The sequence below is a fragment of the Hesperophylax consimilis genome, chromosome 5 (genome assembly GCF_061612785.1).
Source record: "Hesperophylax consimilis isolate HC1 chromosome 5, BYU_Hcon_1.0, whole genome shotgun sequence".
NCBI lineage: Eukaryota > Metazoa > Arthropoda > Insecta > Trichoptera > Limnephilidae > Hesperophylax > Hesperophylax consimilis.
The window spans coordinates 42,214,916-42,229,693 of record NC_142840.1 but is presented as its reverse complement, the minus strand read 5'-3'; the positions used below and the strand labels follow the sequence as shown (position 1 = coordinate 42,229,693).

The 14,778-nt window shown below is 36.2% G+C and overlaps 1 protein-coding gene across 3 annotated transcripts in view; it reads left to right on the top strand.

Annotated features, from left to right (window-relative positions):
- Window positions 1–3,307: 3,307 nt before the first annotated feature.
- wgn (Tumor necrosis factor receptor superfamily member wengen) overlaps window positions 3,308–14,778 on the top strand; it is a 52,917-nt gene continuing 41,446 nt past the window's right edge. The window contains exons 1-2 of one of the 3 annotated variants that reach the window (XM_089632216.1): window positions 3,308–3,695; window positions 12,614–13,292. In XM_089632216.1, coding sequence (XP_089488342.1) covers window positions 12,617–13,292 — 676 coding nt within the window. In that variant the 5' untranslated portion in view covers window positions 3,308–3,695; window positions 12,614–12,616. Of the gene's footprint in view, window positions 3,696–9,187; window positions 9,316–12,219; window positions 12,277–12,613; window positions 13,293–14,778 lie in introns of those variants that run through there. The other 2 variants (XM_089632217.1, XM_089632218.1) reach the window with 2 other exon arrangements.

Below are 14,778 nucleotides of genomic sequence, written 5' to 3'. Positions count from 1 at the left end.
CTAAATGTACTGGCGTCGTAAATCGTAACCTAAAAAATGAATGAATTTATTGTTCTTCTACTTCACTACGTCATACTCGTATCTTCTTCTTTTGGTAGATAATATCGTAACTTAACAGCTAATATCTAATACCTCACATTCCAACATTTGACAATATTACCAAAGAATAATTGCGTAATCTCAAATGCATATTAAATCACATTAGGTAGTAGGTAACGCAATGTACCCCGGGAATATTTTATTTTTCAAGCAATCCGAGATATTTTTGACGTATCTCGGATTTGGGAATCGATGAATTTTGACGTGACGGCCGTGGTTAAGAAATTTTTTTGACAGAATTGATCCTTTATTCGACAACGTTTCAAAAGTATTGTGTCGGACTGTGTGATGATTTTTGACAGAATTGATTTGTCCTTGACAATGTATCGAAATATCGTGGCGCACATAATATATACATTAGTTATAAAATGTGACAAAGAAGGTACTGTAGAATAATAAAAATACAAAATTAAAAACTTAATAAATGATACAAATAAATTACAATCCTTGTAATAATTGAAACCGATTGTGTTAAAAACCAATTTAATGTGGAAATAATATAAACCCATCTAGGTAGAAGACATTTATTTTTATAGCGCTGGTCGGCCTCCCTTGGCGATGCAGCGCCTCACAGATGTTCACAGAGGGAAGGGCTGCCTTGATGCGCAACAGCGTAGCCGGGACGAGTCAGGGCTATCGGAGATCGGAAAACACTCTTGTTCAGGCCGTCGTAGCAGGGCGCGCCCCTACACCATAGATGGAGAATTTTCCTCAAGCCACCGTAGTACAAATGCTAAAGATGTTTTATTTATGTTTTATGTTCAACTTAATCTCATGTAATTTATTTAGATGTATGCTTTTATATGGCAGACAGTATATCGAACTTAACGCTCTTTTCAACTGAAATAAACAAACATTTTGCTTTTTTGTTGTTTGTTTTTGGGGTGTTATGCCGTGTTGCGCTAACTCCTTCTTTAGCCGACGTTTCGGACAGCGTTGCAGTGTCCATCATCAGGGCAGATGCTTTTGGCCGTGAAAATCTAAAAACTTACCAAACATTTTGCTTTTTGAAAACATGGTACCGGAAAGAATGAGTAAGGGCGTAATCAACTCTAAAACCAAGAGAATTTTACAAATATGATACTTACTTATTCTATTTTCGGAAAGGTCTTGGGGCCCCCATCCACAGTTGAATCGTTATTCACTTATTATCGGACACCGCTCTTTCACGGACACCCGAATATGCATATGAAAAAAGTATAGATCTCTCAATAAAACCAGAAGTGACTGATTTATTTGGATCTTTTCACGAAAGATTAACTGTTTTTTATTCATCATTGTGTCATGGAACAAGGCCGGTCATGTGCGTCTGCACAGGACCGGCCTGGAGTAGTCCGCTCCGGGCGTTGACTTTCCAATGCGCCAAGGAGCCAAGCAGCTAAGGCACTAATGCCGTTTGGCTCAGGGCCGCCCCCGTCTGGAAAATAATGTACAAATAATGGCAAATCGTTCGTGAAATTTAGATTGTTTTCTACTACTTTATTCATTTCCAACGCTTTTGACAAGTATAGAACTGAGGGCTTGTCAGCAAGCCGCCGCCCGTCAAAACTTATTCACTTCCGACGAAAGTTCGATTAACTGATCCTGACGGTTATTGACTCATTCATTGTATGATTGTGTTCCGCAGCGTTCGGTTTTGCTCTCAGCATTGTTTTTTATTCATATAGGTACCATAATATTCAAATAATTTGTATTTTTTGTAGCAACTTTTTATGAAAAATAATCTCATGGGCGATGTGTTAGGTGTTGGCCTTGGCTATTCGGCGCTTGGAGCGGAGTGCTCCAATTGCACCCGCATAGGGCCGGCCCTAGTATCTACCTGCCTGTAGAAGTTTGAAAATAGAATTGTCGTTTATATAGTGACGTTTCAGTGCAGAAATTGTATAACTCCTTATTTGAAGTTTAAAAAAAGTTAAGTTCTCAAATGTTATTATGGTTTATAATTAAGTAGGTAGGTATTTAAGTACCAACTTATATTGAGGAACTGCAGTATATTAAAAATGACCTTCTAACTATACAGAAACAAAATAGAAAAAGAGAGAAAAGTAAAAATTAAATGAATAATGCTTCAACATTTGCATTGTACAGCCACAATTTTAATTCTTTTTGGTATTGCGCTAGTTTAGTTGTTACTTGAATTTTTTTTGGTAATAGATTAAAAGTGCGAGGTCCAATAAAGCTACTGTGAGTTTGACACGCACAATTGACACGCCCATTCATCGCAGTACACTTTCCAAGTGTTTTATTCAAATTAGCAATAGACGGGGGTAATTAAAACATGAAAATAATTTAAACATTGAATAAAACAGGCTGTGAAGTGGAATTAAAAGAAACAATGAAATCAAAATCACGTACCGACCCTTTGGAATAGCAAGGTTCCATGAAAAAAGCCAAAGCTATGCGATTGTGACCTCTAAAGCATGTCTAAACTAACTTTCTTCAAAGGTCATGATCGCATATCATTGCTGCACAAAGAAGGCTGCTACGAAAAATCGCGTCATAAACACGTAGCAGAAACGTGAGCTATTTATTATTAAAAAAAATGTCATTCCTAGTTTTTAACTTTCTTCTTTATGGTTTTTTACAAAAATTCGTACTGCATTTCATCGTTTAGAGCAGTGTTTTTCAATATTTTTGAATAAGCGACCCCTTTACAGGGTGAAAAATTCTGGCGACCCCCTTTGGCCATAGATACAGAAAAAAGTTAGTATTTTAAATACGTTAATTATTTTCTCTATTTTGGTGCCTATATTCGTTATTACAATATAAATTAATAAAAAATTACAAAGTAAGTACCTACGAGGTGAGTTGGTAAGGCTGCGTTTATTTATGAAAAATAAACAAGCCCATTCTTCTCACTAAAGTAGTGTTTTTATTGTAGTTAGAACCTTGCCTTTTTCCTTTTGCCGGCCACCCACAGATTGAAAAATACTTGTTTAGAGGTAACAATGCCACTTTATAGCTTGTGAGTGCTCACGCCGAGCGGTGAAATTGAGTGAAATCACACTGGCCTAGTAAGCCACGCCCAATTGAGCCCGGTTGAGTTTATTTGGTGCGATGTGCCCAGTTGTCCTAGTGCCATCTCCTCTCCCTTCTTTACTCCATGGTATTTTGTTATCCCATTTACGTCGTGCCTACCTAATTCACCGTTTCATCCTTGCAGAGTTAAAGAAAACCGAGTACTTGGACCATTCAACATTGAAGACAGCCATAAATAAACCACTCACAAGACAGCTTTCAGGCGCGCTTTTGTTGTCGCGTCTATGGTCTATGGTCGCATCGCAAGTTTAAATCGCATCACTCGAGTAGATTGAAGATCCGTTTTCGTTCAAATCATCAGTTGAATTTCGAACATAGTGAGCTTCGTTCGTGTGGCTCTATTGTCTGTTTGAATATGCGCGGCGGAATATCAGTACCTACACATCGACAACATAAAAATAAAAACGTAAACAAATAGGATAGAAATTAATTAAGGTACCTACTTACTTACGAACAAAAAGCGAGTTGAACGTGCAACGAAATTCATTTAGTTTTTGTTTTGAGTTTAGTGAAAGATGTAAATTATTCTTCAGGATAACCGAGTTTCAAAGTAAAAGGTAAGATATTTTTTTTGCTGATTAGTTTATTGGAAGTATTTCTACCTAACAACAGTCGTAAAGGCATTAATTAACAACAAAAACATATTAACTTTTCGCTAAGGTTTTTGTTAACCAGAGGCGTGTAGATGTTTCTTATTTTCGAGAATATATAAAGAGCATCGTTATTTTGGTATTTTTACAGTCTCAAAAATTTTGCAAGTTTGCAAACTTTCGCAACACATACATAGTTATTTCCCACTGGAAATAGTAATCTCACTAATATTAATATTAACTAATGCTTGCTGGAATGTGGATTGTGTAGGTATACGAGTATCTACTTAAATTATACACATATATATAGGTACACATTTTACTTATACATTTGCGAACCGTACCACGAATTACGGGAAAGGAACGAATCAACTGCAAGCGGCGTTTCGCGCCATTTGCGGTTGCTTCGTTTCTTTCCCATATGAGGTTCAGTTCGGCAGTTCGGTTCGCAGATGTATACGTAGCATAATATCATGCATTATGATTTTATTTTCAATTTTATCATAAATTCCCAAACCAAACACAAAAACCTTGTCTCTTTATGATGAGGAACCGTTATCGTGTTTTCTTTATAGCACCGTGAAAGATGTAACATTTATTGTACAGTTAAGTTTTTAGATTCTCACGGCCAAAATCATTTTTGTTGTTTGTTTTTGGGGTGTTATGCCGTGTTGCGCTAACTCCTTCTTTAGCCGACGTTTCGGACAGCGTTGCAGTGTCCATCATCAGGGCAGATCCGGTAGATCCGAAGATGTGGAACAAAAAAGAAGACAAAAAAAAAAAAAAAAAAAAAAAAAAAAATTATTGTACAGTGTATATATATATAGTATATATATGTGTCTACCAATCACATCATTGTACAAGCTTCAAGAAAACATTGTAAAAACTAAACTGTATTTTTATATTACTTATTTATATTTTATGTTACCTATATTTTCATTTTATTTTTTCATAAAAATATGTACTCCATTTCCAAAGCCCTAATATTAATAATAATATTTGGATGATTCGTACAGCGCCGTTTTTATGCATAATCACCTCAAGGGCGCTTTACAAATATACATATAATACATTTCTACAATGATCTATGTTATTACCAACTATATATGGGGATAATATTATACAGTACAATACTTACCTGGTAGGTCACATGAGATTAACATTAACTAATTGTTTATTAGCTAAATTTAGATGCAGGATTTAGGACATAATTGGAAAATTTGATATAGGTAACTGGACTTTCTCTCAGGAATGGGATATTTAATTTAAGGGTATGACAGTTTAAATTAAACAAAAAATCAACCCGTAAAAACAAAAATTTTAAATTTTGGAGTTATTTGCGCCATCTATTTGGGCCGCGGCCGCCTAAAGCCAATTTCAAATATTTATTTTTTTGGTTTGACTGAGGATTGGCCTTCCTCCCCAGCGACTGGAGTCAACACCGCTAACACCTAAGCTAAATCCTAATTTGATAGTGCTGATATTTATTTAGTGTATTAACTGCAGTATTTTAAAAATATAATGTCATCCAATTTTTGTGTGAAAACCAAATTTCATCGTATGTGAATGCCAATTTCTACTGTATGTCGTTGCCGTATCATATCTAAGTAACATACTCGAAGTTATCAACTTCTGTGATAAAAATGATTTAATATTGTGCGTAAAAGCCTTTTGTAATACGTGCGTGGTGTACGAAAGCCAACTTTTGTTGTATTTGGGGGCAATCTAGCGGGTATGTATTCGAATTGGTCAACTTCGATCATAACATAAGTAATAAGCGCATGGTGCATGGCGTATGAAAACCAACTGCTGTTGTATCCAGGGGGCGTTTTGCTGTATCCTCGATCCTAAATCATATGTAGCTAGGTACTCGAAGCTGTATCCGTTGTAAATATGTTATGAGAGAATGCAGAGAACACTTCCACCGATGGCAAGATGCCAGCTCTCCGTCCACTTCAAACTAATTGGATGGTATCACAGACTATTAAGCGATAGGAAGCTATTTATTCCATGTTCCTACGAACTTTATGCACAGCATATTGTATATATTGCGCCTCCCGAATCAATTATAATGGCCCAATGGCTTTTACAAATAGCTGACATAACTTTAAATTTAAAAAATGGTTGTTAAATTAGATATTATTTTCATAACCCGGGAATGTTTGTGTTGGACTGTTTACAGACTGCAGACTGTGAAAGGGTTTAGATTTTGGTGGATTATTTGATATCCCAGTGCGCCTTACGATTGTTCTAACGTCATCTTTGTAAGGTTCGTTAATCTGAAAGTTTAAAAGTAAATGTTATTATATTTCTATTCGGAATGTAACCCGCAACCTCCTGACTTAAGTCAAGTCAATGCCATGTAGACCATTACCACAGTTATTTTATATTTATGAGCGAAAACCGTCTTACCAAAAGCAACAAATCTCTGTTTCCATCATTTTTAAACAAATTTTTCCATTTCATCTTTTTTAATGTAGGGGCAACTGCTGTACCTGTGGACAAAATCCCGATTTTTCAATAAAACAATATTTTTAATTTTTTGGGTATAACATTTTAGTTAGATTATTATTTTATTTGGAAAATAAATAGTTAAGACACAATAATTACAATTAATAATTTATTTTAACTACTTCAGTGTCGAGTTATTAACATTTATAAAAAAACGGCATATTTGTCCATAGGTACAACTACCCAATGTACCTATGGACACACATCATTGTACCTGTGGACGCGTTTGTACTTGTGGACAGTAATAATATAAACAAACAAAAAATAAAGAAATATAAGAAGGAAACCGTCTTAACTTAACAAGTAATAATAACATTTTAATGGTGTGCAGTCCGTTAAATAGTCTTATTTATTAGCATCCCACGCAGCTCTGTATAACTCTTCCGAATCAATACTATCCTGATCTCCATCAGTATCTTTAGATAGTATATAGCATCTCTGGCATATAAAAGAATTCTCGTCATCTGAATAATAATTCTCTCTGTATGCTCTAGAAACACACTTAGAGTGATAATAACCTTGGTATAAGTTACATGTCAGGATGTTAATTTTGTTTTCATATTGTCTACAAACTGTGCATATAAAAAGCGTAACATCGCTTATTATTTTAATCTTGCTGGTGCTGGGCTTGTCAAGTAATGTTTTATCTTTGATGCTGGGACCTTTTGAACCCCCTTTAACCCTTGAAGCTTTATTTTTTCAGCCTTTATTTTGTTGTGATTTCTTTTTAAAGATGCGTTCATTATCTCATTTTTTTCGGGGGTGTCTGTCAGTATTCTAGTCCTACCAGGTTTTCTTCTTCGTTTTTCTGTCTTCCTGGATGGTGCTTTAGGGAATGGACATATACGCACTATATATGCACTGGAAATAGAAACAAACTAAATTCTTAAACTTTAAAAGATATATTGATTGTACCTGTGGACAGTCCACAGGTACAATCATCGTGTTGTCCACAGGTACAATTTTGACATTATAAGCTAAAATTGTTATAATGGCTAAGATAATCTACTAAGAAGGTTTAAATATCGTCAATGGGTATATGATATGTTATTTCTCAAGTAAAACTAAATACATATCGAAATTTGTGATTCAGGTATTAGGGAAAACCGTTTCAATATGGTAATTAACTAACTTTTTATTAAAAAAATATTGTAGTTTGCCGTGCTTACCAAGTTGGGACAGAAGAGAAATGGCCGTTAGTCATTTTTGCCATATAACAAAATTACTACATGTTAATATTTTTTTTGTAATTTTAGGTTGCACAGTTTGTGAAATATGCATAGTGTCCATAGGTAAAACCGTCCATAGGTACAGCAGTTGCCCCTAATTATAGAAATTTTAAGATAATTTGCAAGGCTGTTTGAGCGTCTGATTATCAGAAATTAAATTGGAACTATGTTTTCTCATGAAACGTCTGAAAGTCGGTCAACTTGTGCGTAAATACAGATCAATAACATCTAACATTTCTTTTAAGAAAAGGTTGATCCTTGTTTGAATGACGTTGGCAAATAACAATACAGATCAATAAAATCTAGGATTTCTTTTAAGAAAAGGTTGATCATTGTTTGAGTGACGTTGACAAATAACAATACAGATCAATAACATCTAACATTTCTTTTAATAAAAGGTTGATCTTTGTTTGAGTGACGTTGGCAAATAACAATACAGATCAATAACATCTAACATTTCTTTTAAGAAAAGGTTGATCTTCGTTTGAGTGACGTTGGCAAATAACAATACAGATCAATAACATTTAACATTTATTTTAATAAAAGGTTGATCTTTGTTTGAGTGACGTTGGCAAATAACAATACAGATCAATAATATCTAACATTTCTTTTAAGAAAAGGTTGATCTTCGTTTGAGTGACGTTGGCAAATAACAATACAGATCAATAACATCTAACATTTCTTTTAATAAAAGGTTGATCATTGTTTGAGTGACGTTGGCAAATAACAATACAGATCAATAACATCTAACATTTCTTTTAATAAAAGGTTGATCTTTATTTGAGTGACGTTGGCAAATAACAATACAGATTAATAACATCTAACATTTCTTTTAATAAAAGGTTGATCCTTGTTTGAGTGACGTTGGCAAATAACAATAACGAGTTTTGAGTCCTTGGTTATTGATTATTATTTCGTATTCGTTGTTTGACCTTACGGTAAGGTTAAGTCTTTACGTCCTTACTTGTACCGGTGTTACCTTTGTTGAAGTCAATTAATTTCAAGTATCAATTCATTCTTTTTCAGAGCTGGTTTAAAAGCAACGATTTTATTTTAGAAATTGCAGATTTATATGGTCACTAATAACAGAGGTAACCCATAAGATGTACAATGTTATTAAAAAAATATTCAAATCATGTTTATTTTAGTGTAAAAGTGAAAAGTCGATGACCAAAATGAATACAAAATCGTCGGCAAATTAATTATTTATGAAACTTCCTTTATGGATTTCGGTTACCTCGATCCCCTCGTAGCTAACCGACCCTTACTAAAAATAATAGTTATTTTTACTATCATACCAATTATATTCTAATTTTAAATAATAATGTTTACATAATTTTCCGTAGCTCCTGGTCCCGACTAGTAAAAAATATCCTTCTGGAATTGCTTACGTGCGACCAAGCAGGTCTGCCAAGTAATATAAATATAATAAGTGTAATCCAAGGTGTTGACATATTATTCTCAAAGCAACATCGTATGGAACCTTGCTATTAAAAAGTAAAGACTTATACACTGGCTAAAGGTTTTCTTCGACTCGGTAGTATTATGTATTATTCCGAGTGAAGAAACGCGTTCGATTGCCATTTCAGTTCCGGCTATAATTCCAGCCACGTTGGGAATGCAAACCATCCAACTGAACTGCTGCCAGGACTGCTATTTCAGTAAACGTCCATTCAGTGAGCCAAGGCAACAAGGTGTCTTTTATATTCCAATTCTCGCGAGGACAACGGTGTTTGTTTTGTGCCTTGTGTGCCTCGGTGTGTTTTATTGACTGGTGGACAGCGGACGGCGGTGTTTATCCAGACCCTCCTTAAAAATATATTATGCTTTTGCAGTCGTGACGAAAAGTAAGTTGCTGTAACTTGTGCGTATCGAATGGTTACGCGTCGCACATACGTAGATTTTAATGATTTAGACGGCCAAAAGTATTTTTTTTTAAATCAATATAATGGTAAGGTATCTATTTAATTGGCGAGTCAACAGTTCTATGTACAATATAACATCCCCTCCCCCCTCCTTGGAAGAGCGGGAGTCGACTTTGATCAGTCGGAATTCGATAGTGAACAAGTGTGTACGTGTCGGGTCTCGGCGCTCTCCTAAACTTATAACTTTCCAAACGTGCATTATTCATTTCAAGCTAATATTTCCGTTTTAACTGTGATGGATTGCGATAATACAGGTAAGAACAATTTGTTTTCGTTACAGAAAAATTTAATTAACATTCTCTGTCATTCATTTTTAAAACGACAAACATCACTCTGTCAAATTTTTTTTTTTTTTAATATATTTAAATTCGAGTGCCTTTTTAATGTACTTATGAGTCCGTCCCTGTATTAATTTTCATTATACTATATAGTGCATATATGTAACTAACTAATTCCATAAGAAATAGCCGCGCAAAATCGCGCTTTTTTGAGCTAAGCCCTTTTGAAAGGCTCTTTGTCAAATATAGGAAATATTGAGTGTGCGATATTTTGTATTAAAATTGTTTTTATATTTGTTTCAGGTCTACCTACTACCTCGGGTACTAAAGTAGTGACTCGTCAATACATATTTGACCAACTACAGAGTCAAAATTTACCAACTTTAAATGAAAAACTTGACTATTATGAGAATTTTCTCCTTATGCGCTATGGGCACAACAAAGAGGCTAAAGAAGACTTTAAAAAAAGATTTTCTTATGTAAAATCACAAATTAAGCAACGATGGGTAAAGGCAAATAAACACCAAGATGTTTTCCTGAAAATAAACCAATCATGGTTAGAGGGAACATTCGAGATTCCCATTGAATCAGCCTCCTCGCAAGGTCGACCACCCAAGTCTTTTGGAGAACTAAGTGAGCGTAGTAAAAGAAGAAAAACGGAAGAAATAAGGGCCTCCGCAGGTGATGAAGTTATTGTTCACGCTGCTACATCTGTGTTGCAGACAACGGGACATAGGACCGCCTCGAAAGTGCTTAAAGATATTACGAACTCCCCAACACGGGCTAGTAAATATAGAAAAGCCTACAGTAGAGTTACCAACAACGATGAGGTACCTCAATTGACGCCTCTGCAAGCACTTAAGATGTTCGTTGAAGCTGATTTTACGAGACGACAGTATGAGATAGTAAGGGCAACAAATCCACAACATTTTCCTTGCTATGATCTTGTTTTGAAAGCAAAACAAGAGTGCTATCCGCCGAAAGAATCCCTAAGAATTACGGCTACTTGCGCGGAAAGTAATCTACAGTGCTTAATGGATCTAACCGTAACACGATTATCAAAATACCTAGAAGATGTGATAATCCGGCTTAACGAGCAAGAAAGGAAGTCGTTAATGATAATCTGCAAATGGTGTTGTGACGGTTCTCAGCAATCCAAATTTAAACAAATTTACGATAATGAGACTGATTCCGATGCCAACATTTTTATGAGTTCCTTTGTGCCTTTGCGCATTGTTTGTGGAAAAGAAGGCAGTAAAATTGTTTGGCAGAATCCAACTCCTTCTTCGTCAAGGTTTTGCCGTCCGATTCGATTCCGATTTGTAAAAGAAACAACGGACATAACTAAAGAAGAGATAAAATGTGTGCAGGAGTCCATTAAGCAACTGAACAAAACAGTTGTTACGTTGAATGAAGAGGAGTTTTCGTTTGGGCACCAACTCAAAATGACTATGATTGACGGAAAGGTGTGTAACGCAGCCACAGACACAAAGTCAACATCCCAGTGCTACATCTGTGGAGCTACTTCGAAAACCTTTAATGATCTATCGAAGAAAAATAGTGTAAACCCTCAAGCTTTGGAATTCGGCTTGTCAGTATTACACGCCCGGATCCGCATTTTCGAAAGCATTATACACCTTTCGTATAAACTGCCAGTAAAAAAATACAGGGAAAGAAAAACCGAAGAAGACAAGGCATTAGAAGCCCAAAAGAAGTTGGAAATTCAGGAGAGGTTTCGAAATGAAACCGGTTTGCTTATTGACATGCCAAAGGCCAACTTTGGCAACACCAATGATGGCAACACAAGCCGGAGGTTTTTTGAAAACCCCGAATTGGCTTCAGCCATCACAGGTATTAACTTTGAACTGATTTACAGATTCAAGGTTATTTTAGAAACTATTTCTAGTGGCCATAAAATTGATGCTGAAAAATATGATAAGTATGCGTACGACACAGCAAAATTGTACGTAGAACAGTATGGTTGGGACCCAATGACGCCAACTATGCACAAGATATTGGTACATGGAAGCCAAATCATAAAAAGTTCGGGGCTCCTTCCAATTGGACAGCTATCGGAAGAAGCTGCAGAAGCCCGGAACAAGCATTTCCGATCGTACCGGCTAAACTTTGCCAGAAAGTTTTCTAGGGAAGAATGTAACTTAGATGTATATTATAGGCTTTTGTTAAGTTCAGATCCCTTCATTAGTTGCTTGAGACAAATAAGAAAACCTTCACGTAACGCATTTCTACCTGAAACGGTTAAACTTTTATTACCTGGTGACCCAAACACAGAGTCAGTAGAGACATCTGGACCTGAAGATAACGATTTTTAATGTAATTTTATATTTAAAGAAAACTTGTTAAATTCTGTTTCCATTCATTTGTATTTTTTAGTGAATTTAGCTCTGTTATATATTACTGTTCTTTATAACCTGACAAATATATGTATGTTTTTATAAATATATACCTTTCCTTTATTTTAATTGAACTTAGAACTAAAATAACCCCAAAAATAATTTTGGCCGCCTAAATCATTGAAATCTATCTATGTGCGTCGTGAAGAAGTGGTGCAAATTCCGCCTGTGCTCTGTGCTGAACAAAATATGTAATGACATTGACATTTCCTCATCTAACTCGTTGTGCTACAGTCTTATACTTTTGGTTCTATTATTTGCTAGGTTGTAAGGAAAATAATTTCAGACATATTAAAATTGATCATTTCGTGTAAAATTACAAATTCATCAAAACATTTGTTGTCCACATCAGGACAACCTATTTTCAGCTGGTAGTAATATAAAGGTGAAGTTAGTTAATATAAAATGAATGTTAGCGAATTCCGGTAGACGACAAAACCCAAAACCCTGAAATATTGGTTTTACCCAACGAGTGATTGCTTTTTATGAAAATTCGTGATAATTCAATGAATATGTATTCTGGTTTAGGTGATGCGAGGAGCAGCCTTAGGAGCGACGTTGCTTGTGGTTGCGGGGCTCGTGGCCGCAGCGCAGGGTCTGTGCAGGCCAGGTCACACGTGGTGGAGCCCCCACAGGGACACGTGCATCGACTGCACGCGCTGCGACAAGCTTGAGCCCCCCCTGCTGGTGCTGCGCCCCTGCCAGCTGCATCAAGACGCCCTCTGCGCTCGTCTCGGAGACCTACACATCGACTGGTCCTGGCTGAGAGACTACAAGAGAAAGCCCCAGCACAAGAAGAAACATGAACACCTCGAACATGTCCAACGGAAGAACGAGACCAAAGATAGTCGTAGGATTATCTGGAGGTTCTCCACGCTTTCGGGCGAGGAGACGCAAGACAGATCAGAAGAAAAGTACCCCAAACCTGATCCAGAGGTGACGGATGATAAACTTGATCAGACTTCTTCTTCGGTGGAAGATAATAGCTTCACTGATACCGCTGAGGATTACTCGGACTACGACTCCGAAGTCGAAGTTGAACTTGGCTCCGAGCCGTTTTTAAGTGAAGGAGATCTCATTTGGGATTGGCAAACAATAGTGTTAACGCTAGCCGCTTTTGCGTGCGTACTGTTCTTTATTGTTGTTGCTGCTTTTTCTGTGCACCATGCCAAGCAGTGGAGACTTATGAAAAAAAATCTGGAGGCCGGTAAGTCAAATCCTGCAATTCCCTCTTTTTCCTTTTAATATGTGCTTGGCTTCGCTACGCATTCTCATATACCCTGAAAAACCAAATTTAAAAAAATACGCATTTCATCTCCAAATTTTATTGCGCAGTCCAAGGGCAGGTGGAAAGCTTACGAGATTTTGATTAAACTAATGTTTACCTCAGATTTCTCAGACTTTGGATTTACGCTGGTATTGTATACATCCTAGGTACTATGAATTTATTGTGCATTACTTTCTACAAAGGTTGTGTATAACTTCAAAAACTGAGGGTAATAATACACTATTCCAACAGTTTCGTGTCTGCTTTAAAGTAAAAATACAAACTTATTGTTGCGGTAGCATTAACATAACCAATGCATTATCCCAATCATTTGGAATCATCAAATAGGCACCGCTTTCAATGGTGTTTTATGATTATGTTCGCGGTTTGCTTTTAATGTATTCTGCGGTTTGTTCTTAGCTCGGTATAACAGGGTTCACGTCACGTCACTTGGTACGGCTTAGTGCTTGTGATGCTTGTGGTGCTTGTCTTGTCAAAGTCCTTTGAAAGATGAGATTGACACCGTGCTCTAGAAAAACGTCTTGTAGATCCAAGCGTCTTCGGGTCTCGCATATTTATAGAATCGAAAGTTGCCGCGGTTTATTATTTCATCTCTGAGAAAGAACTTTAGAATCTTGTTGCAGTCTTTGCAGTACCTACGTTTTAAAGCAGAAGTGGCTTTCTTGTGCGTTGATGTGAGAGCGTCACGTTCCAAGCTCTCTATTTATATGTACAGTTCATCAACAAACTGCTTTTTTACTTCCTTCTGCAACTTTTTACATCCGCATCATCATTTTAGTAATATTTTGTCTGATATTATAAGGTCGCTACCGACAAGAAACAGACCATGTTCAAATTATGTGTTATTTTTAATATCCAACACCGTGCTGTGCTGGGTGGGTTTTATGTACAAGTCTTCTCTCATCGAAACATTTTATGTCTGGTTTATGCCAAAACATGCCGTCTGGATATTTTGGGCCTTAGCGTCTTGAAAATAAATTATTTTCACGCTCCAGGTGTATAAATTGAGACCTGTGTTTATCACTCCATAAAATGAGAAAATGATATTGCGCATTATATTTATATCCGGATTTTTCACAACCCGTATATTTTTAGTAGGTGTGTGAAAGCAATTGTCCTAACCAAAGGCGTGTCCTTTTCAACATCATATGTAGGCTCCGTGATGCTGGAAAGGAAGTAAGAAAATATACGATTTTTATGTTCCTTCTTCTTTTATTGGGGCACTAACAGCGTACTTATTATATTATGGTCAAATGTTGGGAATTGTTTTCAGAAAATAGATGATTTGAGATTTGCCTATACAAAATATAAATAAATAAGAATAATACCATTCCAGCATCACGTTCATCAATCAAATGCGTTGTACATATCGCTTTGCATTAGTGATCGACGAACCGGTGGATGC